Source organism: Microcebus murinus, chromosome 24 (assembly GCF_040939455.1).
Source record: "Microcebus murinus isolate Inina chromosome 24, M.murinus_Inina_mat1.0, whole genome shotgun sequence".
NCBI lineage: Eukaryota > Metazoa > Chordata > Mammalia > Primates > Cheirogaleidae > Microcebus > Microcebus murinus.
This window is the reverse complement of record NC_134127.1, coordinates 119,761-145,872: the sequence shown is the minus strand read 5'-3', so window position 1 is coordinate 145,872 and position 26,112 is coordinate 119,761. Positions and strand designations below refer to the sequence as shown.

General features: G+C 36.8%; 1 protein-coding gene across 3 annotated transcripts in view; it reads left to right on the top strand.

Annotated features, from left to right (window-relative positions):
* The window catches only part of HOOK3 (hook microtubule tethering protein 3), a 102,881-nt gene extending 77,228 nt beyond the window's left edge, over positions 1-25,653 (top strand). For 2 of the 3 annotated variants that reach the window (XM_012777367.3, XM_075997317.1), the window contains exons 17-22: positions 1,123-1,157; positions 6,518-6,600; positions 7,840-7,940; positions 9,947-10,051; positions 10,333-10,404; positions 13,440-25,653. In XM_012777367.3, the coding sequence (XP_012632821.1) occupies positions 1,123-1,157; positions 6,518-6,600; positions 7,840-7,940; positions 9,947-10,051; positions 10,333-10,404; positions 13,440-13,580 (537 nt within the window). In that variant the 3' untranslated portion in view covers positions 13,581-25,653. The remainder of the gene's footprint in view (positions 1-1,122; positions 1,158-6,517; positions 6,601-7,839; positions 7,941-9,946; positions 10,052-10,332; positions 10,405-13,439) is intronic. The other variant, XM_075997318.1, reaches the window with a different exon arrangement.
* The last annotated feature ends 459 nt before the right edge of the window (positions 25,654-26,112 follow it).

The following is a 26,112-nucleotide window of genomic DNA, read 5'->3' as shown; positions in this document are numbered from 1 at the left end:
TGGCATATTAACCACTCATTTAATCATTTCATTATATATTAGTTAAAATTTTACTGGAGTCTAATCAAAACATAAGTACAACATTAAGGTTAAGGTTTTTAAAAAGTACTTACATTTTACCCTCTGTACTGAAGAAGGAATGAGTAATAATGGAAAATTTATGTGGTTGTTATCTTTCTGTATATTTGGGGGGAACAGCGATGGAAGTCCTTGTGTCCTACTGACCTACCTGTAGTTAACATACTGAGCTAAGAGAACTTGAAACTGTGTTAGAATAGACTTGAATAAACAGTTACGGTAATCATTATCAAATAAGGCAACTGAAAATCCAAGAACTTAATATTCCAAGTTCTTTTCCCCTCATTGCTGCTGTTGATTAATTGGAAAATTTGTTTAATAAATCTATATTAATTGGATTTTGACTGAATTATATAACTGTTTATCGCAAAGTAAAATGTTTGGTAAAATTCATTAATAATATGTACCCTGTGTTAGTTATGAAACTTAGTGGTCCTTTATAGAATGCCTTCAGTGTTTATTTTTAGGTTAATTTTGATCTTCTGCTTAATAGGAGACCTTTTGTTTTTAATACCTAGTCAAAGCTACATTCTCCATCATATTAAATTCTGCGCACATACCATCCGTCACATCCCATACCATCACACAAATGATTTGCAACCTGTGCATATTTGTAAATCACTGGTTGAGTCACAAGTATTTATGGGAATTGATCCAAGACTATCATGATACAAGGAAAACAGTATGGCAGCTAAACAGTATCTTAAGGAAAGTTTTATTGTTATTAGAGTCCTGCCTGCCTGTTGAGTCGAGGGATATTAGGTCTATACTTAAGGGACTTTTTTAGTCATTTCCCTGGCTACACATAGAGAATTCAGGTATCCAGTTTGGGGGTATTTTATACTGATAGCTGTCCTTTATGAGCTGCCCTCTCCTTTTATTAAAGAGAATTAAACTGGGATACATTGTGTGTTTTGAGGTCTTTGAACAAAGAAATTACTGAGGACTCACTCCACATTAATTACTATTGTACTCTTAATTTTTAAAAATTAATATATTAGTTTAAATGGTAGATAATAACTAATTTTTATTTTTCATTTTTAGTCAGTTCTTCTAAAAAAGAAGCTTGAAGAACATCTGTAAGTATAGTGGCTGTTGAGGCTCATTCTCCCATTGTGGACATGGTGCTTTATGTTAGGTGGTTCAGAGTGCCTCGGCACTGGCACAGCCGGCGAGAAGATCTAGAAACCATCACGCATATTACGAGCGTCTGAAGGGCCCTCTCCTCCCAAGGCCCTCAAGTCGGAGCAGTGACTGCTTCAGAACTGCTTTCTCAAACAACATTCCCGGCTTTTATATCTTTGTGATAGTATTTATAGTCATAGTTAGGAATTTGAGACACTCCAGATCATGGGTCAGACACCTTTTTCTATAAAGAACCCGTCAGCAGTTACTTTACTGGTCTCTGTCCCAGCCATTCAGCTGTGCCGTTGTAGCTCGAAAGCCGCCGTAGGCAGCGTGTGAACTAGCGGTGCGACTGTGCTCCAGCAGCGCGTCACATACACAGGCAGGCTGCAGGCCGGGCGTAGCCCACAGGTGCTGTCGGCCAGCTCTAATGTACGGCCGGCCCAAAGTATGAAAACTTGTCAGTAGCAGCAGATTTTCAAATCTGTCCTTGAATTACAGATATAGCTGAACAAGACTAGTTAATCTAAAAGGTGAAATAAATTTTAAAGCAGTTACATTTGTTTTCTCGTGAAGAAGAAATCTTCATCTATATAATATCTTTACCTTTAGCCGAGGTTGACAGTATTAGAAATGGTTCGTGGCCTTCTCACACCCCACAGGAGCTTTAACCCTCCTGTCACACGATGGCCAAACTCCTGGCAGGCATGAGCTGGGGGCGTCAGGTGCCAGCCCGTTGGAGTGTTACAGTGTTGCACTGAGCTGAACCAGACATCCTGGGCACCACAGAGATAATTTTCATTTATTCTACTAGGATTGGAAAGAAATCCTGTTGTCTGACAGTTTGCCTCATGCTATCCAGTTTCGTGTTGTTTTTTCTTTTTGAATGTGGGCAACATGAGATACTCCTAGCAACTGAGATTGCTAGAAAGTCTACCAGTGGGCAGAATCTTAATGTACTGGAAAAACAGAAAATGTTACTTCCAGCCTTTGTAGGAATTACAATGAGAATTTAGTACTAAATAGTGTCTTCTTATTATTAATTTTTCCATTCTTTTATGGCAAAAGATAGAACAGCTGTCATTCGATAAAACTACTATCTGACCATTGTTCTGTGCTCAGTCATTTACATGGTAAAAATCTTCATCAGAAAGGATCTATTAATGAAGATGGAAGCTGTATTAGTTCCCCATTCCTGCAATAACAAATTACCTCAAACCTGGCGGCATATAACAACAGAAATATTCTCTCATAGTTCTGGAGGCTAGAAGTCTAAAATCAGGTTGTCAGAAGATTGGTTCCTTCTAGAGGTTCTGAGGGAGAATCTGCCCCTCTCCTGGCTTCTGGTGGCTGCCAGCAATCCTTGGTGTTCCTTAGTTGTACTAGGTCATTAAACATGAAATGTCCAATTTTGAATCCAAAGTTTAGTTTATTGTATCTCAAACAAGCAGTAAGTTAATCAAAGTATGTGCCTAAACTATTGACACAGTTCTGCCCTCTTAACAGTAGCTTGTTTATGCCAGCAGCAAAGAAGCCTGGAGAGCCAGTGGCGATGAAATCTCGAAAGGCGTTTTCTATACCTTGTTGAGAATTCAGTATTTTTCCTTACAAGAAGTGGTCCAAAGCCTGGAAGAAGTGGTAGTTACGGTACTAGGCCTGGTGAATACAGTGGATGACAGAGTTTCGAGTCCAGCTTCTGTAGTTTGAACAGCATTGGTTTTTGCTACATGTGGTCTTGCAAGAGAATTGGCCTGTCTCTGTTGGCCAGTCTCGGCTGCTTAATCGCAAGCATCCTCATCGTTTCATCCAACTGGTTGCAGTAAACATCCTCTGTTATCAATTGACCAGGTTTCACGAAGCTTTAAGAGGGTAATACTAGCACTGGACCACCAAACAGACACCATTATCTTTTTTTGGTGAATATTTGGTTTTGGACTGTGTTTTGGCATTTCATCTTTATCCAACCATTGTGCTGAACACTTGGGATTGTCAGCAAGAACCCCTTTTTCATCACATGTAACAATACAGTGTAGAAATGGTTCAGCTTTATGTCGTGACAGCAAAGAAAGGCAAGTTTTGAGATGATTTTTCTTCTAATGCTCATTTAATTTATGCAGAACCCATCTATCCAGCTTCTTTACCTTGTCCATTTGTTTCAAGTGGTCCAATATTGTTGGAATAGTAACGTCAAACCTTACGGCTAATTCACATGTAGGTTGAGATGGATTCGCTTCCACTATAGCCTTCAGCTTAACCAGCTTGGTCTCAGGTCACCACATGGCTCATTTTTAAGATTAAAATCACCAGAATGGAACTTCTCAAACCATCAGTATACTATGCATTCATTAGCTACATGTTTCCCAAACATTTTGTTGATACTTCAAGCTCTCTGCTACATTAGTTCCATGGTGGAACTCATGTTAAAAAATAACACAATTTTTGACTTATGCATGGTTTCACAAAAATTGCTCTAAAAAAATTTTTTTTGAAAGGTAATCACAAGCCAAAACATGCATTTGAAACAAGGATGTACCTTCACAATAAAAAAAAGAAGTGTCAAAGCAAAACATCAGAGATACCAACTGTCAGGCATTTCATACTTAATAAGCTAGTATTAATAGATGTATCAGTCTAATCTCTTTGTCCATTTTCACAGTGACATTCTTTTCTCTGCAGGTCTGTCTGTGTCTTCATGTGGCCTTATAAGGACACCAATCATTGGATTTAGGGCCCACCCTCATCTAATATGACCTCATCTTAACTAATGACATCTATAAAGACAATTTCCAAATAATGTCACATTCATACATCCTAGGGATTAGGACTTCAATTTATTTTTGGAGGGAGATACAGTTCAACCCACCACAAGGCCCATAGACATCTCAAAATATAGTCAGTGTGATACAAATTTAAAGCTACAGTAGAGGGCCGGCATGGTGGTTCAGGCATGTAATCCTAGCGTGCTCTGGGAGGCTAAGGCGAGAGGATCGCTTGAGGTCAGAAGTTTGAGACCAGCTCTGAGCAAGAGTGAGACCCTGTCTCTCAAAAAAATAGAAAAAATTAGCTAGGCATCATGGTGCATGCCTATAGTCCCAGCTACTCGGGTGGCTGAGGCAGGAGGATTGCTGGAGCCCGTGAGTTTGAGGTTGCTGTGAGCTGTGATGACTGTGATGCTGCTGCTGCACTCTGCTCAGGGCAACAGAGTGAGACTCTGTGTCAACACACACACACACACACACAAACACACACACACACACACTACAATGGAGACCATTTTACACACAACAAATTGGTAAATATTTTAAAAGCATGCATACTAAGTATTGCTAAAGATGTTGAGCAATGGTAATTCTTAGCCACCACTGGTACAAGTATACATCAGTTTATTTAGTAAACGTAAACATGCACATATTCTGTGACCTCTCAGTTCTACTATATATACCCTAGATTCCTAGAGATACTGTTATCCATGTGTACCAGGAGACATGTAGAAGAAAGTATGGAAGAATACTGTCTGTAATCACAGAAAAGGAGAAACAATACAAGTGCCCACCAATTGGAAAGTGATAGAATGAAGTATATTCAAACAATAGAACACCATACAGTGAGGAGAATGGGTGCGCTAGGGCTAGCACATGATGAGCATAGATTAAAGACATTAATGGTTAATGCAAGCTGCAAGTCAGAATAATATATAGTGATTAATGTATAAAGTAAAAATTGGGCAAAATTAAGCAATGTAACAGACGAGATCAGGCGAGTTCAGGGTGGTATGGCCATAGACTAAGCAATGTATTGTTTAGGAATAACACAAAGGCAGTAAAACCATCATGAAATTCATGAGAATGATTAATATTCCAGGATTTGATTGCCTCAGGGAAGGGGATAGCAATATATGCTGCTTTTAAAGTTTGGGATGATTTGTGTTTCCTAACCTGGTGGCAAGTCACTGGGCTTAGTTTTCATTCTGTATATATATTTATGTTATATAAATCACATATGTAACACAACTACATGTCACACCCTCAAAAAACAATTGAGAAAGAAAAAGATTTATATATTTATACATAAATATCAGAAATATATGTAACAAAGTGCTTTATTTTTTTCTTTTATATCTTCCAATTTTTACAGCTGTGTTTCCTCCTCTTGTTATATAGCACCACATTAAATACTATAGAGAGGCTGGACACGCTGGCTCACACCTGTAATCCTAGCACTGTGGAAGGCCAAGGCAGGATGATTGCTCGAGGTCAGGAGTTTGAGAACAGCCTGAGCAAGAGGCAGACCCTGTCTCTCAAAAATATAGAAAAAATCAGCCGGGCATGGTGGCGCACTCCTGTAGTCCCAACTACTCATAGGCTGAGGCAGGAGGATCTCTTGAGCCCGGGAGTTTGAGGTTGCTGTGAGCTAGGCTGATGCCATGGCACTTTAGCTTGGGCAACAGAGCAAGACTCTGTCTCAAAAAATGAATAAATACTATAGAAGGAGAACTACACATATACAAATACCTGGGAAAAAACTTGCTTTCTGTTCATTCTTTTGCTTTTATGTTGGAATATAACTTAAGTAGTAAAGCATACATATCAGTCCTAAGAATACAGTTTGATATAACCCAGATCGACACGTAGAGCGTTTCCAGCAACCCAGCGAGATTCCGCGGTCTCCCTCCCAGTTGACTGCTTTCGTCCCCAGAAGAGCCACAGTGCTGATCTAAGTCACCTTCCATTAGTTTTGATACTTCTGACCTTTGCATAAATGGAATCATACATTATTACCCTTTTGGCCTCTTTTGTTCACCATTATTCTGTGAGATCTATTCATCTCACCTTCTCTTAGTTTTGACACTTTTGACCTCCATAGAAATGGAGTCATACGTTAATTACCCTTTTAACTTCTTTTGTTCAGCATTATTCTGTGGGATTTATTCATGTGATTGCCTGTGTCATTAGTTCATTCTTTTTTATGGATAGGCAGTGTTCTCTTCTTATTTTTAGAACTTCATTTTTTTCTTGCAACAAGATTTTGCATTGTAAAGCCTCTGCAAAGTTTTAAATTTAATTTTTACGGTATCCTTATTCCTAGAATAAAGATCTGTACCCTCTCTTATACAGGTTTACGTAAAAGAAATGGCTATTATTTCAAACAAAACAAAAATTTTTGTCTTTTTACTTATTTTTAAAATATATTCATGTTAGTCTTTTCATCTTTGTGCAATCCAAATATAAAGAACTTAGATCTTTAATTTGAAGTGGGAAAAATTTATTAAATAGAAACAGTAGTAGGTCACACAGTGTTTCGTATTTTGTTACAGAGAGAAGCTACACGAAGCCAATAATGAACTTCAGAAGAAGAGAGCCATTATCGAGGATCTTGAGCCAAGATTTAACAACAGCTGTGAGTTTTTTTTAATTTGCGTAGTTTTAAAATGTGCTAACCATACAGTACCCTAGTGATAATGAGTTTATAGAAAATTTTTCTTTAAGAAATAGGTCCTTCACACAGAAGTGGAAACCAAAAAAAGAAAATAAAAATTAAAAAAAAAAAAAGAAATAGGTCCTATTACATATTCTAGCAATTAAAGAATTTGCCTTGTTTACAGAAAGAATATATAATCATCTTTATGTCTTAAATGTCTAATTACAGTTATGAATTTTTCCATAATTGTGGATTCCAATGAATATTATGTGAAGTTAGATATTTTCATGTTGTATTATAGTTGTATGTAAGTTCAGCCAAACGAGTACTTCCATTGATATTTACACCTGTAGGGAGCTTGACTTTGTTAATTCTTTTGTATTAACTAAGAGATAAGAGGTGAGAGGACAGGCTTTTACTTTTTTTATTGTGGTAAAATATACATATGCAAACAACTATTTTAAGTATATAGTCCAGTGGCATTAAGTACATTCACATTGTTGTACAACTGTCACCACTACCCGTTTCCCAAATTTTTGCATCATCCCAAACTGAAACTCTATACCCATTAAATAGTAACTGTCCACTCCCCTTCTTCCCAGTGCCTAGTAACCAGCATTCCACTTTCTATCTCTGTGAATTTCACTATTCCAGTTAAAGCACATAAGCAGAATCATGTTTGTCCTTTTGTGTCTTGCTTATTTCACTTAGCGTGATGCCTCCATTGTAGCATGTGTCAGGATTAAGGCTGAATAATAGTACATTGTACATATATACCACATTTTGTTTATCCATTCATCCATTAATTCGTACTTTTTAATTTATATATTTCTATACTGTTATGATTAATGTATAAAGCAAAAATTGGGCAGAATTTTTATTTATAAGAAAAGCTTTCTGCAAAAAAAATTATGAATTGAGTTTTTGTATGTTTGGTTATGGGCTCTTGTTCTGTCACCCAGGGTGGAGTGCAGTGGCTCAATCATAGTGCACTGCAGCCTCCAATTCCTGGTCTCAAGCGATCCTCCTGCCTCAGCCTCCCGAACAGCTGGTACTACAGGCATGCACCACTATGACCAGCTATAAATTGGTTTTTTACAAAAGAAAATTGCGTATACAATCCCTCAAAGCTTTTAACTATTCATTAGTAGTCAGTCGAAATATATTTAAAGTTGACGATCTAAAAATATTTTTTTTTTTACTGTGTCTCATCTGCAGCCTTAAAAATCGAAGAACTACAAGAAGCTTTACGGAAGAAAGAAGAAGAAATGAAGCAAATGGAAGAACGATATAAAAAATACTTAGAGAAAGCCAAAAGTGTAAGTATGCATTTGTGGACATCTCACTCCACTTTCCGACCATGTTTCACCATAGTCTTGAAATGCAGTGCACGTACAGTGTAGTGAGTTCTCACACGGAGAACTGTCAGGGAAAAACAAGGAAATCTTTTAACAAATAGGAGTCTGGACAAGAAGCAGTGATCAAAGTAGGTCACTTCACAGATTACTTACTGATACCAAGAGGAAATACACCTGGTATAGGAAACGAGTGGTAGTCACCACCATAACCAGTCATCAACAACACTAGACAACCAACATCCTGTCCTCCTGATGGAGTGTCATTGTAAATAATAATCAGCCCAAATCCAAGCAACTTCCAGTTCACAGGAAAAATGAGGTTTTTTGGAACAAGTTAAATAGCACCTTCAATAAACCATCAGGTAAATCCAAAATTTGGGATAAAAGTTCTTGTCATAAAAACAAAAACGGGCAGTGGAGTGTGGGAGAGCCCCACCTAAATTGCAAATGGGGTGCATTCACCTTTGGGGTCTGGGATTGGGGGTAGAGGAAGTCAATTATAAAAGACATTTTAGGGACATCTGTGGAAATGTGAATTTGGACCAAACAATAAGGATTTTATAGAATCGTTCATTTTCCTTACAGATGATAAGGTATTGTAATTATATAGGATAATATCCTTACCCTGAGGAGATTCACATTGAAGGATTTAATGGTTACATGCCATAAGGTCTGCAAATTGCTTTAAAATAGTCCCTAAAACAAGTAACGATGCCTGTGAGCGTGTGTGTGTGCGCGCACGCTCACACACATGCGTGTGTACCAACTGGTGACTCCAGGTTAAGGTAAATGGGTTTTTATTGTTCTACCCTTTCAAGTTTTCTATGGGCTTGAGCATTTTAATAGTAAAAACTTTAAGAAAAAAAGTAAAAAGACTTTCCCAGAAGCCCTCTTGTTGGCCAGCCAGAACTGCCAGTACCCATGCCCAGGCTAAGCTACCAGCAGAGGAGGAGACAGGGCCACAGTAATAGGTTTGAACCAGTCTGGACCCACTCACCGAGGTACGTTCCTGTTGAGAGGCAGGGGCTTGCTGACCTGAATCGGAGGAAAGGAAAAGGGTAGGCCCTGTCAGTAGTGCCTGCGTACAGCACAAGGTGTTTAATGATGGGGACATGTTATGAGAAATGCAGCATTGGGCAGTTTCGTTGTGCAGACATCATAGAGTCAACTTATGTAAACCTGGATGATACAGCCTGCTCCACAGCTACGCTGCGTGGTGTAGCCTCTTGCTCCTAGGCTGCACACTTGTGCCACATGTGACTGTGCTGAATAGTGTGAGGAAATTTTACCACAATGGAGAGTAATCGTGTGATAGGAACTTTTCAGCTCCATTAATCTCATAGGACCACTACCATATATGTAGTCCATTGTTGACTCAAACATCATTTTGTGGCACATAACTATATTTATTAATTTTAGCTAGAATTACTTCTTATAATTGATTATTTTACATAATTAAAAAGCTATAAATATGTATGACTATTCTGTGGCCATTAAAATAATTTATTTTAAGTTACAACAATTACAGCCAGATGCGGTGGCTCACACCTATAACCCTGGCACTTTGAGAGGCCGAGGCTTGAGACCAGGAGTTTGAGACCAGCCTGAGCAACATAGCAAGACCTCGTCTCTACAAAAAATAGAAAAATTAGCCAGGCATGGTGGTGTGTGCCTGTAGTCCCAGCTACTTAGGGGGCTGGGGCAAGAGAATCTCTTGAAACCCAGGAGTTGGAGGTTGCAGGGAGCTGTGATGATACCTCTGCACTCTAGCCCAGGTGACAGAGCAAGACCCTATCTTAAGGAAAAAAGTTACAACAATTAATACTATTTCATATGTTCAATTCTAGAGTACCATTGGAAGATGGCCTTTGATTCTTGTTTTATCCCTTGATTTTTTTTTTAATTGCTTTCTTACATGTTATATTTTTTAAGTTTGAGACTTTGAAAATTTTTTTTTATTGTTGCAGGTTATCCGTACTTTAGATCCTAAACAGAATCAAGGAGCAGCACCAGAAATACAAGCTCTTAAAAATCAACTCCAGGAACGGGACCGACTGTTCCACTCATTAGAGGTGGGTAGTTCACTGTACTATACAATAACATTGATTGTTTTTTTTAAGCCAATCAAATTTAGCAGTGGGGGGTTGTATACCAACTTTAGTGACACTAATGTTAATAAGTTCTGATAACCCACTACCATTTTGGCTGACCCACTATCAGCCAAAATATTTGTTTTTTGATTCTTTATTTTCTGAGATCCTTGCTATACAATTGTATCCATAATTTAGACAGTTAATTGTAAATATTTTTTATGTTATTTTATATCGTTCATATTTACGTGTGCTTTTTTTAGAAAGAATATGAGAAAACGAAGAGTCAGAGAGAGATGGAGGAGAAATACATTGTTAGTGCCTGGTACAATATGGTAAGAAAACAGCACTTCAGAACACAGTCCACAGTTGGATGACTGTGCCATGCTGTTATACTCCCTTTACTGTAGAAGTCATCCTACCACATGGATCTGAAAGTAATCGCCACCCTAACATGCACTAACAGAACCTAATGCTGACCTGAGAGCTAAAGAGCAGGTACAAGATGCACCACAGACAGGGCTAGAGCATTTTCTCAACAGCATCATTTCTAAAGGATAGAAAGGTAAATGTCAGTTTAATTTCTGTCCCTCAGAGCCATTGATTGTGAGGGAAAACGACATTAATAGTATCTATACATAGTTGCAATAACTTTTGTTTTGTGGGACTATTTCAGTGCTTTTGCAAGGTGGTACTTAGGTCAAGGATAGTTTAACCAGCTCATGGGGTTTGGCAAATGTTCACAGTGTCAGACCCTGAGCCATGGGAGGTTTTGAAATTGAATATCCCAACACAAAAAAAAACTGATGCTCTTCAATATTCTAGTCTGGACATGAATGTTATGACTTTTAAAGAATGCTGTACTTTTTTCAATATATTTTCTTCAGACTTTTTGTCATCATTTTCTTATTTTGTTCTTCTTCCCCAGTAAGACCACCACTTCTGTCTTTTCAAAATGTTAGTTGTCTGAGACAGGAAATTGGACCAGATTCCTTTCAAAATTCTCCTCTGACCCTATAACTCTGTTATTGGCACAAGATCACTATTTCTGTTGTACAGTTATAATTGATACTACCTCTTAAAGGTTAGTGTCCCTGGCCTCCTCATAATGTGATTTGGTCTTTGACAGAAATGCATAGATTTCATGACATATATACATTTATATTTGCCTTGCTCAAAACTATGTAGTTAAGATTTTATGACAATTTTAAAAAACGAAAGAGGAAATCATATTGCATCTAGAATACTATTGTTAACAAATGTAGATTTCTTGAAAATTAAAGTTTAAAGGTAGAAAAGAAAACTGTATATTTAAGGAAGTTTTCTGGGAATTAGTACCGACTTTCAACTATTCTGTCTCCTCTTTGTCCTCCTTGAAGCTTAGTGTTAGTAACCTTGGAGCTCTGCATTTCAGTCCTCACTGGTAATTTTATATTCTTGATTGATTTTTATGACTTTACATACTGTGTTTCTCTTGGAACCAGATTTATTTACTGTGACATGGAACTAAAGAATAGTCCTAATTTTTAACGCTTCAAAGTGAAAGAATAACTTCAAATAGACTCACACAAGTTATGTTCAGATAAGAAAACCAGTAGCAGCATCACACTTATATTTCAAAGTTCCACGTCTCAGGGGACTTGAGTGGACGTGAAGATGAGGGGTGCTAGCAGAGGTACTAAGCAGCATGAGAACGGCCTTGAGATGGATACGAAGGTCTTAGGAGTGAGTGAAGAATTGAATAAAATCACTTCAAATGTGAAAGTGAAAAATTATAACATCTTAAATCAAATATAGTTTTTAATATATGTAGCCAAATTAATGAATTAAAGATTACCAATAGATATTTGATAATTTTATTCAAATCCTTAAATGCTTTGATTTAAAGTTGAGTTAAAAAATATGTTCTAGATTTTCTCATTCAGAAAATGTTGTATATTTGAGTGTATATCCATAGACTGAAATAATTAAAGATGCGACCTGGTTTTCCTTAGAAGCTAATAATAGGCCGGGTGTAGTGGCTCACGCCTGTAATCCTAGCACTCTGGGAGGCCGAGGCGGGAGGATTGCTTGGGGTCAGGAGTTCAAATCCTGAGCAAGAGTGAGACCCCCGTCTCTACAAAAAATAGAAAGAAATTAGCTGGACAACTAAAATTATATATAGAAAAAATTAGCCGGGCATGGTGGCACATGCCTGTAGTCCCAGCTACACGAGAGGCTGAGGCAGTAGGATCACTTGAGCCCAGGAGTTTGAGGTTGCTGTGAGCTAGGCTGATGCCACACCACTCTAGCTGGGGCAACAGAGTGAGACTCTGTCTCAAAAAAAAAAAAAAAAAAGAAGTAGCTAATAATATGAAGATTTATCCGTTAGCCTCCTGTCTTCTGTGCGTTGCTCATTTCATTCCAGGAAAGCTGTGTTTCTTTCCACACGGCTTGGCTTGCCTGTCTGACTCTCCCTTGGGTCCTTTTTCTTTCTTCCTTGCTGTCAGGCTCCCCCACTTTCTCCAGCAGTTTACTCGCAACCAGGCTTTGGTGAGATTAAACAACAGCCCTCAGTTCTTAATATTTCTCTGGCTAGGGCTCTGCTCTGGCTTGTTAAATGAGTACCAAAAGACTGCTTTTTTCCTGATGTACTCGTAGCCTTCTGCCTTGGGTATAAAGTAGAATTATTATTACATTATTGTTATTCCTCCCCATTCAGGGAGTGCCCTAGAGGTTTTCTCCTTCCTGTCAAGGTGCTCTAGGCCGGGCAGTTGTGCCTCCTCTCCCTCATAAGCTAGTAAGCACCCTTCTCCTGTCTTCAAGAAAGACCACCTGCTTTCGGTTGGCCCTCTGTTGTGGGCTGTCAGGAACTTTTCTTAATTTGAGAATACAAGTCTGCCTTGGAGTGAAGAAAAACACCATAGTGGTATGTATATGTAATACCTAGTGTGGACTTCCACCTTAAGAAACAAGTGCATTTGTGTTCTTATTCTATTCTAAATAAGCCCAGTGATTTCCACAGCCCATGTGAATCAACTGCTACCAATCAGTTGCACTTGTTTTCTTGGAAAATCACTTCATACATTTAATCTGAAAGGGAAATATGATTGAATATGGGTAATGTATTTTGAAAATCTGTCTCCATTATATATTGTCTTGGTTATTGTGAAATCAGACAATTAAGCCTGAATTTTTCCAAAAGATTCGTACCTAATTGTTGGAACTAAAATTCCTCTATAAGATTTTAATCTATAATGGGTAGAATTAATATTCCTAATTGTGCTTTTTGATGCAATGTAACAAAATTCTTCATGATGAAATACTCTTTTTTCAGAGAATATTCCACTATTTTTTCATTGATTACTCTTTTTTTTTTTTCCTGGTACAGGGAATGACTCTGCATAAAAAGGCAGCTGAAGACAGACTGGCTAGCACAGGTTCCGGGCAGTCATTTCTGGCTAGGCAGAGGCAAGCAACGAGCACACGGAGATCTTACCCGGGCCATGTTCAGCCAGCCACAGCGAGGTAGAGAAGTCTTGCCATTAGAAACAAAAAACAACCTGCATTCAAAGCATACTTCTGTTACATATAACAACATTTCAGGAAATTCAACCAGCTTATTTTTTGTTTCTCTTCTCTGTTAACGTAGAGTGTTTCCCATTTGAGGACTTTTTCTCTCTCCTGTATCTTTGTTTTAGATTCTTTGTCCTTTATTTTGTAGTCCTTTCTGTTCCTTTTAATGTGCCAAAAATTTATACATGTCCAACATTAAAAATGTTGTATAATAGTGTAATACTTTTCTTTGTATGAAAATGTCCTCTTCCCCAAAGGTGTAGGCTTTGTAATGAATTAGATTTTCTGCCAATAATTGATACACAATTTATATTCCTTATTGTGCCTATGTGTTATGCTTTATAAGGATGTCTTTGTTTAAATGGAATTAATCTTTTTATGATGTATTAATCTGTTTTCAATTGTTTTCCAAATGCACTTCAAATAACTTGCATATTTACTATACAAAATGGTCGACAAGTGTTCTTTTTGCAAAGACTTAAATACATTGGCAGAGGTGCTAATCAGATATTATTTAAGGCACCTGATAGAATTATTTAGAGAAAAAAATGAGTTTTCACATTATTTTATAGGAAATTAAATTTGTCCATAGATTTGGAGACTATTTTTAAAACATAAATATGTAAAATTTCATTATTTCCTGATATCTTGTTTGCTGGCAGAAGTGAATGCATTGGTGAGGTTATTTGGGGTATATTATAGAAGAAAAAAGATAGTACATTAATTTTTTTGTTTGTTTTGGAATATCTTAGTAACAGATTCTAGCAATGTGGTTGACATTTATACTTTCAGTTGCTCTCCACATCTGAAAGATTTATCTTTCATACGTATACTTACAAGTTATATGTAGCCTTACCTTTTGGGGTATTTGTTCACTTATGCCTCATTTGTTTTGCTTATTCCTTAATATAAACCCTTCCATTTCTCAGTAATTTCTAACAGTTAACATCTTAATATCAGTCGTTAAGATTAATAAGTAACTTTTTATATGTGATATTATGACAAGGCTCTACATTTTTTTCTTACATCTATTTACTAGTACAAGAATTTGTTACTAAATAGATTTTCTTGGGTATTCGGTTGCCTCAAAGTGCTTATTGCTTTTGTCAATAGATTGTAAACCACATTTATTTACATTGATGAATGGCTATCAAGTGATCACAGTAAAGCACTTCGTATATGTAAGGTGCTATATAAATGCAAAATATCATTCATTTGAAAATGAAATGCCTTCCGTCTAACTTTCCACATTGACTTGTTTAAGTATCTGGTCCCAAATTATATTTAAATTTCCCACCATCCCTTTTTTGGTACTGCAGCCCATTTTTTTTAAAAGCAAAAATTTCTGAAATTATGCCAGTTTTTTGTTTGTTTTTAGATAGGTCACCTACTAGGAGGATGTCATTTCATGTCCTTGCTATTTGGAAGTTCAGATTTCATTTAGTTCTGTATATTAAATATAAATAAGTAATTTTAAATTAAGCTAAATATAATTAAGAATTTTCAGAAACTATGTTCATGTGTTTAATTTTAAGTCCTTATTTCCTTTTTATATAAGAAAGTTGACCTCAAAATCAGTGGTGTTTTTCTTTGTCCTCAGAAACTATATTTGAAGAAAGGTATTAGAATATACACAGAAATGACTCCATGCATTGTGCTAATTTTTTATATTCAGCACAGAAGTCTGAGCACACTATGAACTCTTCTGCCTGCTGAGACCATGAAGCATCAAGAATCAGTGATAAGGGAGAGCCTCCCTGTGGGCTTTCAGGAGGCCAGGCAGACCTAATCCACATGCAGAGTTTTGCAATAAAAGCTTAAAAACTAAGATGGTTCTTACTCCCTACCCTTATTTTACAAATAGCATAAGGATTCAGCTATTTTTAAAATAAATTAGGACATGAACACTAACCTTGATAACATTTAAATTATTGGGAAATTATATGTACAGGTGAGATAGATGAAGAGTCTATGAACTATGATTAAATGAACTCTATTCTGTGATAAGAAGCTTTAATTTTTGTTCCCTATTTATTGCCCAGTCCTGTTCTCCTACCTACCCACCCACCCGCCCAGTAATTTTTCTCTAATTGGGTTGGAAAGGTGCCAAGCTTCTAGAAAGGAGTTTTACTTCTGATTTTTCCCCAGCATCTGTCGTAAGCTCTCATCGTGGTGTTGACATTATAACTTTCACTCTCCTCTATGGCACCTTTAAAATTTGGTTTATTATTTTCATTACAGAGAGGCAATTCTGTTTCTAAACATTTTATGATGTTTAAAAACAAAACAAAACAGGCTTTTATGAAAAATAGCTTCTTTATATACTTTTAGGTGTCATAGCCAAGAATAAAACATAATCAACAGTGGCAACTGTTTCTTTTGCCCAGCTTTGGACAAGGTTGATGATATTTCTATTTTTCCAGTAATGAGTAATAAATTCTCAGGAGGATTGTGATGATGTATGGACTATCTGGAAGTTAAAAGACATTAGGAGCCTTATCTAGATGTGAGTAATGCTGTGCTGTATTTTCACAAACTCCTTGTGTACATTCGCTGCATGGAGCCACTGTTGCTTGTGCAGTGGAGCTAGGACCAGCATCAGCAGTGGAGTAAACACAGTGTTGGTTGTGTTAGGTTGGAGTGAGCTGTCACCAGTGTCTGAATTCTTGTAAAGAAACAGCTAATGTTCTGTTCTCATTCTAACCAGGGTAAGAGTATAAAGGTAACAACTAAAGAATATTAAAGCAACCTTTGTGTTCCACAGTATGTATTTAAGTTTGTAATAGGAAAAGAATCCAGCAAAACAGTAGTTTATAACATCTGAAAAGAGAATAAATTATGCAATTGTACTTATTTTAAAAGAACTTTGAAAAACTCAATCAGATCTTTTTTTTTTTTTTTTTTTTGAGACAGAGTCTCTCTTTGTTGCCCAGGCTAGAGTGAGTGCTGTGGTGTCGGCCTAGCTCACAGCAACCTCAAACTCCTGAGCTCAAGGGATCCTACTGCCTCAGCCTCCCGAGCAGCTGGGACTACAGGCATGTGCCACAATGCCCAGCTAATTTTTTGTATATATATTAGTTGGCCAATTAATTTCTATTTATTGTAGAGATGGGTCTCGCTCTTGCTCAGGCTGGTTTTGAACCCTTGAGCAATCCACCTTGAGCAATCCACCAGCCTCGGCCTACCAGAATGCTAGGATTACAAGCGTGAGCCACCACATCAATCAGATCTTTTTATCATTTGTCGAACTACTTGATAATAACCAAGAAAAAGTCCCTAAATAAAGGACCCAGGCCAGGTGTGGTGGCTCATGCCTGTAATCCTAGCACTTTGGGAGGCTGAGGCGGGCGGATCGTTTGAGCTCAGGAATTGGAGACCAGCCTGAGCAGGAGAGAGACCCCGTCTCTACTAAAAGTAGAAAGAAATTAATTGGCCAACTAAAAATATATAGAAAAAATTAGCCGGGCCTGGTGGCGCATGCCTGTAGTCCCAGCTACTCGGGAGGCTGTGGCAGGAGGATCGCTTGAGCCCAGGAGTGTGAGGTTGCTGTGAGCTAAGCTGATGCCATGGCACTCTAAGCCCGGGCAACAGAGTGAGACTCTGTCTCAAAAAATAAATAAAAAAGACTCATGTTCCAAAATTTATCAAGATTGATTTATTTCTATTAGATATCCATAATTTGGTAAAATTGGCTTAATGAGATGATTACATTATAATAAAGGTAATATTGTGGTCTGTAATTTTGTTGAGGTTTTATTGTTTTGTTAATATAATAAAAGCTCAATTATACAAAATTAAGCTAAATGTGACCTAATCAGAAACATCAGCCTGTTTATTAGTTCTCACAAAGCAACTAACTATAACTATGTGCTGTGCAGATAGATCAGTAGTGAGTGGTTGGTGAGTGAAAGATGAGTTAGGTTAAAGAAAAGATTTGTTTTATTAATATTTGTAAGCCACTCTGTTCATGTCTCCTTTTCAGTAGCATTAGGGTTATTCTTGTTAACTGAGTAATGATGTGAGAGAGGTTTGCTCTCACACAAGCATTCATTTGTTGTTTTAATGATGATATCATGTCAAAAACTTGAAAATTTTTATCACAATATGAGAATTTCTTGAAACAAAAATCTAAACTTTTAAAAATTCCCTTAATTCTCTGCATTTAATCTGTCCAGATCTCAGACTCTGAAAGTGTCACAGTTATCCTCAGATGGAACATGTGAGATTTATCTGAAAAATCACCCACAACCCACGGCTACTAGAAACCTAGCTAGTCTACAGCCACGTGGATAAGAACAATCTTTGATTCTGAAGGGAGAGGAAAGTGCTTGGCATCTTATTTTTTTGTTAAGGGCAAAATAACAACATGAAGACAAAATGTTCTTGTTGTGACTTTTTATCCTCACATGATGAAGGGACTGTGCCTAGAAATGGCCATCAGACTGATGTGCCACTGTTAGGTACTAACAGTGAAGCCCCCGACACCCGAAGGATGAAAGACTGCACTGAGCAAAATAAAATGGGGTGTCAGAACTGTTGAAAATTATTTTATCATGTTTTGTTTATTTTTCCCTCTTTATAGGTTAAAAGGGTTTTCCATTCAATAAAGATAATCTCTCTTCCTATAATCCTATCAAAATGGCAGCTTTGATAATTATCCAACCCAGTACATTACATTCAGAAAGATGTTTCAGAGCATATTCTTTTTTTTTTTTTTTTTTTTTTTGAGACAGAGTGATCTCACTCTGTTCCCCAGGCTAGAGTGAGTGCCGTGGCGTGAGCCTAGCTCACAGCAACCTCCAACTCCTGGGCTCAAACGATCCTCCTGCCTCCTGCCTCAGCCTCCCAAGTAGCTGGGACTACAGGCATGCGCCACCATGCCCAGCTAATTTTTTTGATATATATATTTTTAGTTGTCCAGCTAATTTGTTTCTATTTTTAGTGGAGACGGGGTCTCGCTCTTGCTCAGGCTGGTCTTGAACTCCTGCGCTCAAACTATCCTCCCTCCTCAGCCTCCCAGAATGCTAGGATTACAGGCGTGAGCCACTGTGCCCGGCCAGAGCATATTCTTTATGACTAAAATGATTTGAATATTTTATATCATGAATTTTTTTAAATGAGGAAGGCTATTCTCAATGTATGTCATCCAATTTTTTACTTTCTATAAATATTTAAATAACAATTAGTGTGTATTCCTTTTTGAAAATTTTATTTTCAAAATATTTGAAATATTTAAATATTTGAAAATGTTGTTTTATTGTCCAGTTTTAGCATAGAAATGTTCTAAAGTTTTGCAGTAGATACTGTTCACTTCTCAGGAGCCTAACAAATATAATTTGCTGCTGATATAGCTATAATCATTTCTACCCCTCCCGTTCCCCCAAATTACAGAAGTGGTTTTTTTTTTTAAATTTTTAGCGTATTATGGGGGTACAAGTGTTAAGGTTACATATATTGCCGATGCCCCCTCACCCCCTCGAGTCAGAGCTTCAAGCGTGTCCATCCCCCAAACGTTGCACATCTTACTCGTTGTGGTTGTATAGACCCATCCCCTCCTGCCCCCTCCCACCCTCCTGACACCCGATAAATGTTACTCCTATATGTCCACTTAGGTGTTCATCCGTTAATACCACTTTGCTGGTGAGTACATGTGGTGCTGGTTTTTCCGTTCTTGAGATACTTCACGTAGTAGAATGGGTTCCAGCTGTATCCAGGAATATACAAGAGGTGCTATATCACCATTGTTTCTTAAAGCTGAGTATGGTATACATATACCACATTTTATTAATCCACTCATGAATTGATGGGCACTTGGGGGTTCCACAGCTTTGCAATTGTGAATTGTGCTGCGATAATCATTCCAGTGCAGGTGTCTTTCATAAAGTGACTTTTGGTCTTTTGGGTAGATGCCCAGTAGTGGGATTGCTGGATCAAATGGTAGATCTACTTGTATCGCTTTGAGGTATCTCCATATTGCTTTCCACAGAGGTTGAACTAGTTTGCAGTCCTACCAGCAGCATAGGAGTGTTCCTCTCTCTCCGCATCCACGCCAGCATTTGTTGCTTGGGGACTTGATAAAGGCCATTCTCACTGGAGTTAAGTGATATCTCATTGTGGTTTTGATTTGCATTTCCCTGATGATTAGAGATATTGAGCATTTTTTCATATGTTTGTTGGCCCTTATTCTGTCTTCTTTTGAGAAGTTTCTGTTCATGTCCTTTGCCCATTTTTTGATAGGATTGTTTGATTTTTTCCTTGCTGATTTTCCTGAGTTCTAAATAGATTCTAGTTATGAGCCCTTTATCAGATGTGTAGCTTGCAAAAATTTTCTCCCATTCTGTGGGTTGTCTGTTTGCTCTTTTGACAGTTTCTTTGGCTGTGCAGAAGCTTTTTAAACAGAAGTGTTAATATTTTACTTCCCTTCTATGAACTGAAGAAAAGCACAAATGTGGTGGGATCCATCTCTTCTAAACCACTGATGACGTTCTGGGAGTATCTATGGATTATTTCGTTTTTAAGCAGCCTTTTACCTAATTCATATGTGTGATCTTTATGAATATAAAAACTGATAAAATTTATATTTCATGTTGTCTCAAAACATGAATATCCTTGGATTCTTCACCTTGCACTGAAATGATAGAGAAAGGGATGTTAGTTTATTTAAGAAACAAGTGACCTGAACCTAATTATGGCAGGTATGTGAGTTTTGGTGATTGTGGGGAGTCTGTAAGTTTTCCTAAGATAAATAGTTAGATAGATATCAGAATTACTTGATATCTTTCTTTAGTATTTTTGTTTTCTTATATTTTCCAGTAAGATTAGGTTTGCATGCTGTATGTAAGTAACAATAGAAATCTAAGAAAGTAGCAAAAGACTAACAAGGCAAATGCATTCCTAGAAAATAGAATGGATTTGGGGGATAAGAATTGGCCTAGTTATAAATAAATACCTAGGCAGGTAGAAGTACTAACACAGTGAAACTTGCACTTTCTAAACAAGCGTTCCTAAAGTAACAGTTTACATAAAATCTTCTGTCTTTATTACATGATCATTCAATAAGAGTAGACAAAAATTTATTTTCTAGTTCTCCTTTTCAGTGGGCATTAACTAAGCACATAACTGTATGTTTATTAGTGGAGGGGGAAATATTTATTTTCATTTTGAGACCGTTAAGCCATTACTAAATCTAAGGTAGTGATTTTAGGCCATTAAGGATACAGTGGTTTGATGAGGTGAGAAGTCTGTGACCAGCTGTGCTGTTACCTACACCTAGTTACAAACCACAGGCTCAATATCATGGCCTATTTACACACAGTAGCCCCATATATAGGTTTGTTTAAAATGAAGGCAAAAGTAGACACTTTTTAAAAGAGTATATTCAAAGTGAGCCTTTGTGTATCTGATACATGAGTATCAGGCTCAGAATTAGGTGCTTCAGGTCTAAAGATGAAATCAGAGGTGTCCACAGCCTCAAAATTTTAGGCCCATGGGTCTGTCAAATCCTGAAGTATATCTATGTAGAGTCTAAAGGAGGAATTCAATATCATGAGACAAGCAACCCCAAAGTGAGGAAAAGAAAACTACTGGCTGGGCGCGGTGGCTCACGCCTGTAATCCTAGCACTCTGGGAGGCCAAGGCGGACGGATTGCTCAAGGTCAGGAGTTTGAAACCAGCCTGAGCAAGAGCGAGACCCCGTCTCTACTATAAATAGAATTTAATTGGCCAACTAATATATATATATATATATATATATATATATATATATATATATATATATATATATATAGAGAAAAAATTAGCCGGGCATGGTGGTGCGTGCCTGTAGTCCCAGCTACTCAGGAGGCTGAGGCAGAAGGATCACTTGAGCCCAGGAGTTGGAGGTTGCTGTGAGCTAGGCTGATGCCACGGCACTCACTCTAGCCTGGGCAATAAAGCAAAACTCTGTCTCAAAAGCAAGAGAAAACTACCAAAACATGCTAAGGCTTTAATATGCATGGGAGACTTCTGAACAGGCATTATCACTTGAGGGGTCTCTGAGTTAATGAAGGAAAATAATTACTTTAGCAATTATGTTGTGAAGTTAATAAAAAGAACTTGTGTTTATTTTTGTTGTATTTGTCAACCTATGGACAGTGATTACCATATATATTCTATAGAGTGTTCATTTTATTTACACCTCTATTAGAGATGACTATCTTAATATTATTTACTGTTACCTCTAATCATTTATGTAGTACACTGTAAGATTTATAGCACTTTACTAATATTAGATCATTACTTTAATTCTTCTCTACCTTTCTGGCATTTTCTTTTAATATCTCAGAGCCAGGAGTCTGAAGTTCTAAGCCTAGAAATCCATTTGAAGCTGGGATGGGGCTATCGGGAATGGATTACTTTTTACATGTCACATTAAAAAGACTCTTACAACATAATATCATGTAGCCAAATCCTCTCAAATGCAAACACACTTGAAACTTGGTGTTTTCTGGAGCTGTATTAATAAAAACTAAACAATCCTGTGGTTAATCAGAAGATGTACTTAGCTTTGATTGCCTGCCTCCTGAAACACAAGCCTGCAAACTGCCCCCAACTTTAATAATCTCTTCATTATTGCATGCACCTAAAGGCAGGAGACAGCCCACCCAGGGGCTGGCAAGTCAGAGACGCCAAAATGCTACAGAAATAGTCTTAGTTGTGCTATAAAAGATGGGCTTTAGGAACTTGGCCATTTTCTTAAGTTCATATGTAGCAAAGTTTTTAGCTTGTTCTATTGGGTTTTTAGTTGTTGTTTTTTTGTTTTTGAGGAACCAGGACTTTTCCATTTGTAACTTGAATATATTAATATTCAAATCATAGTCCAAAAGCACTGAAATATTTGTTGTTACATAAACATGGATATGATTATTACCAAAGAAAAGGGAGATTTGCTCATAAGAACATTTTTTTCAGAGTTGTGTTATTTTGTTTTTAGATGAGAGACGTGCTTTTAGAGTATAAAGCTTCTGTAGTGTTTTCTTCTGTGTCACTCCCTGTTCAGGCAGGTCACCTAGAGAAAGGTCTAGACTCTGACCTTTGAGGGAAAGAGCTGCTTTTGTTCCTCCCAAAGTAAAAAACTAAAAATTAAACGTGCACAGACACATTAGGTCAAAATACAATGTTCTATCTTCCACGAATTAATTTTTGAACAGATAAGTCTCTAAGTATCTTAACTTCCGTTGTCTTCTTGTTAGTCTACATAAGAGTAGCTTATAGATCAGTGCAGTAGCCACTAGCCACATGTGGCAATTTAAATTACAATTAATTAAAATTAAATAAAATTAAAACTTCAGTTTCTCAGTCCTAGCCACATTTCAAGTGCTCAGTAGTCACATGTGACAGTGGTTCCCTATCAGACAACTCAGAGAACATTTCTATCATTGTAAAAAAATGCTATTTGACGACACTTGTAATGCCCACAATTGAAGACACAATAAAGGCAGTGAATTAACTTAGGACAACTCTTAGATTTTACCACCATAGTTAAAAAAAGCCTTTTTTCTTATATAATAAAAAGCTAATACTAACCCTTTTTAAGGACCTTGGAAAAGTCAAAATCCCATTCCTTTAAGCTAGTTTTCAATATATTCTTTCTTAAAAACAGATTCTCAGTACTTTATTTTTCAAGCAATATGATTATATCATTTCATAAATCATTCTTAATATCTTCAGAGTCTTCTTCCTTTTTTCTATGTTCTTTTTAAAATTGGCGATATATAGTTGTCTAACAACAAGCAAACTGATATGAATGCCTAATTTATTTTTAAATAAAAATTGAGGCCAGGTGTGGTGGCTCACGCTTGTAATCCTAGCACTCTGGGAAACCTAGGCAGGAGGATCGTTTGAGCTCAGGAGTTCGAGACCAGCCTGAGCAAGAACGAGACCCCGTCTCTACTAAAAAAATAGAAAGATATTAGCTGGACAACTAAAAAAAAAAATATATATATATATAGAAAAAATTAGCTGGGCATGGTGGCGCATGCCTGCAGCCCCAGCTACTCGGGAGGCTGAGGCAGGAGGATCGCTTGAGCCCAGGAGTTTGAAGTTGCTGTGAGCTAGGCTGACGCCACGGCACTCTAGCCCGGGCAACAGAGCGAGACTCTGTCTCAAAAAAAAAAATTTTTTTGATAAACTTCATCATATTCTTTCTTCTATTACTTTTAAATCTATATAGATCTAATGAAAGTTGCCAACAGTTTTTTTGTTTCTATTCCTTTAAACATTTCTCCCAAAAGTCACATTTGACTGTCTTCTACCTGAAAGATACATCAAAATGCAAATAATTTCCTTTTTTTTTTCATAGCTTCCTGCTCTTACTAACTTGGGTTATGAATCAAATTAAATTTTTATGTATGAAGCAAACATTACTATTCCAGTGACTTAGCTAATGAAAATATTAAATATTTATTAATTTACTTACTAGAGTGCTTGACATAACTGAAAGGGTCAATAGTGACATGTCTTTGAATCTTTCAATGAAAATAATGGACTGATCATAATCCTTTTGAGTCTGCTGGTGCTTAGTTAAAAGCTTAATGCTTTCTTCTTCCTTTTATAATGTTTATAATTAAACAACAGACTTGGTCCAGTAGTGTCAAATTCCAAGCAAGTTATGATGAAATTCTTATTGCAGTTCAAGGACAGATGAGTAAATGGTGTGATTTCAGTTTATTATTTTCTTGGTGGCCTAGCTTAATATGTTCTGCAGAGATCCATATTAGTTAAGGTAAATTTTCAATATGCTAAGAAATAGTAGCATTTTACTACAAATACAAGAAATGACTGTACACAAATGCCAATCAATGAGTTCAGGCCTTTAAATTTTTTAACAGTAGATTTTTTGTTTCTTAATAGCCTTAGTTATTTATAATTCAGATGCACCAAAATGTCATGGCTGTCACAAACTTTGATTTTTACAGGTCCTGTAGAATTAAGAATGCTTTGTACTCAGAAAATAATTTCCAGGTTTAACTTGTTTTGCAATTTTTATGTTTTGACAATTGCTCACCATTTGTAACACCCAATTTTTGATTATATAATGAACGGTAAAATTCACACATGTAATAATATAATTTGCCATATTTTGATTAATAAATTCTATAAAAAGTTTGGAGATAGAAAGAGGCATTTTTTTTCCCCTATAGTATTTTTTAAACTTTCTAGATGAGCTGGAAAACACCTTCGTCCATTGGAGCTGGAGCTGTGTTCATTGAGGTCTGGGCTCTCAAAGGCCTGTACTCACATCTCACGTAGTAGTTGTTCTGTGAACTGTTGTTGGTTTCTTATTTGACATTGTAGTTTTCCTCCTAAAGGCCTGCACTCACATCTCACGTAGTAGTTGTTCTGTGAACTGTTGTTGGTTTCTTATTTGACATTGTAGTTTTCCTCCTTGCATTTCAGTCTTTGCAAAAAGGATACTGCTAGCTATATTCGTATTTCTGGCTGACTATTGAATTTACGATTTCATTCTTTGTCATTGTAATCCAAAAATAATGTCCACATAGGACTCTAAATTTCTCACTTCACAGATGAAACGCAACACAGATTGAGCAACATTGTATATAATGGTGTCCAAGCATTTTTCCACCTGTTTACTTAGAGTTTACCAACTGTTTACTATGTGTTGAGACTGATGGATTTTCTCACTGTTTTTTGAGGTAAATGACTTGTCAAAGAGCCTTAGTAAGAAATTTTAGCTAAAATCACAGAAACAAAGTCCAAGAAACCACAAGAAAATGGATTTTTAGTTTTTGAAATCTTATATTTCTTTTTTATATCACATATTCATTTTAATTTTATGACTGCCAACTTGTGGTATTAATTATATGTATGTGTTTATATGTATGCATATAATATATGTATATGTATATGAAGAATAAAGTTAAGATTTGGTCAAACTATATTTTCCCATTCAAGTAAAAAAACGTTTTCAAGGCTACAAAAAGTGTACAGTTGTTAAACAAGTTGTAAATAAAGACTTGTATAAAAATTCAGCTTAGATTTTTTTTTTCTGCTCTTAGTGTGATAAACACATTTACTAATTTTCTGGTTGTATTCTTCTACTTGCCTTTGGCACTTGCCATGGTGTCCTGTCAATTTAAAGATTATGTCCCTGATTTATTTTAAATCAGGAATATTCTTTGAGTTTTTTCCAATACATGTGATAGATTTTGTGTTGATTTAGGCTGGTGCTTAATGTTTCTAACCTGACTGGCCAAAGTTCTTGGGGATAAAAGTCAACATGGCGGCTTCTCTCCAGAGTTAGCATGTTAGCATGGTCAGTTTTACTACTGACAGTACAGCATTCTTTGTGGCGATTTAATTCACAATATGAAGTATTATTGTTGAAACATCCTACGTAGGCAGTAAATGCCCCCTTTCCTACCGTTTTAGACCCTTACAATTCACCCTTTCCCCCATCTTACCCTAAAAATTATTGAAATCTGGCATCT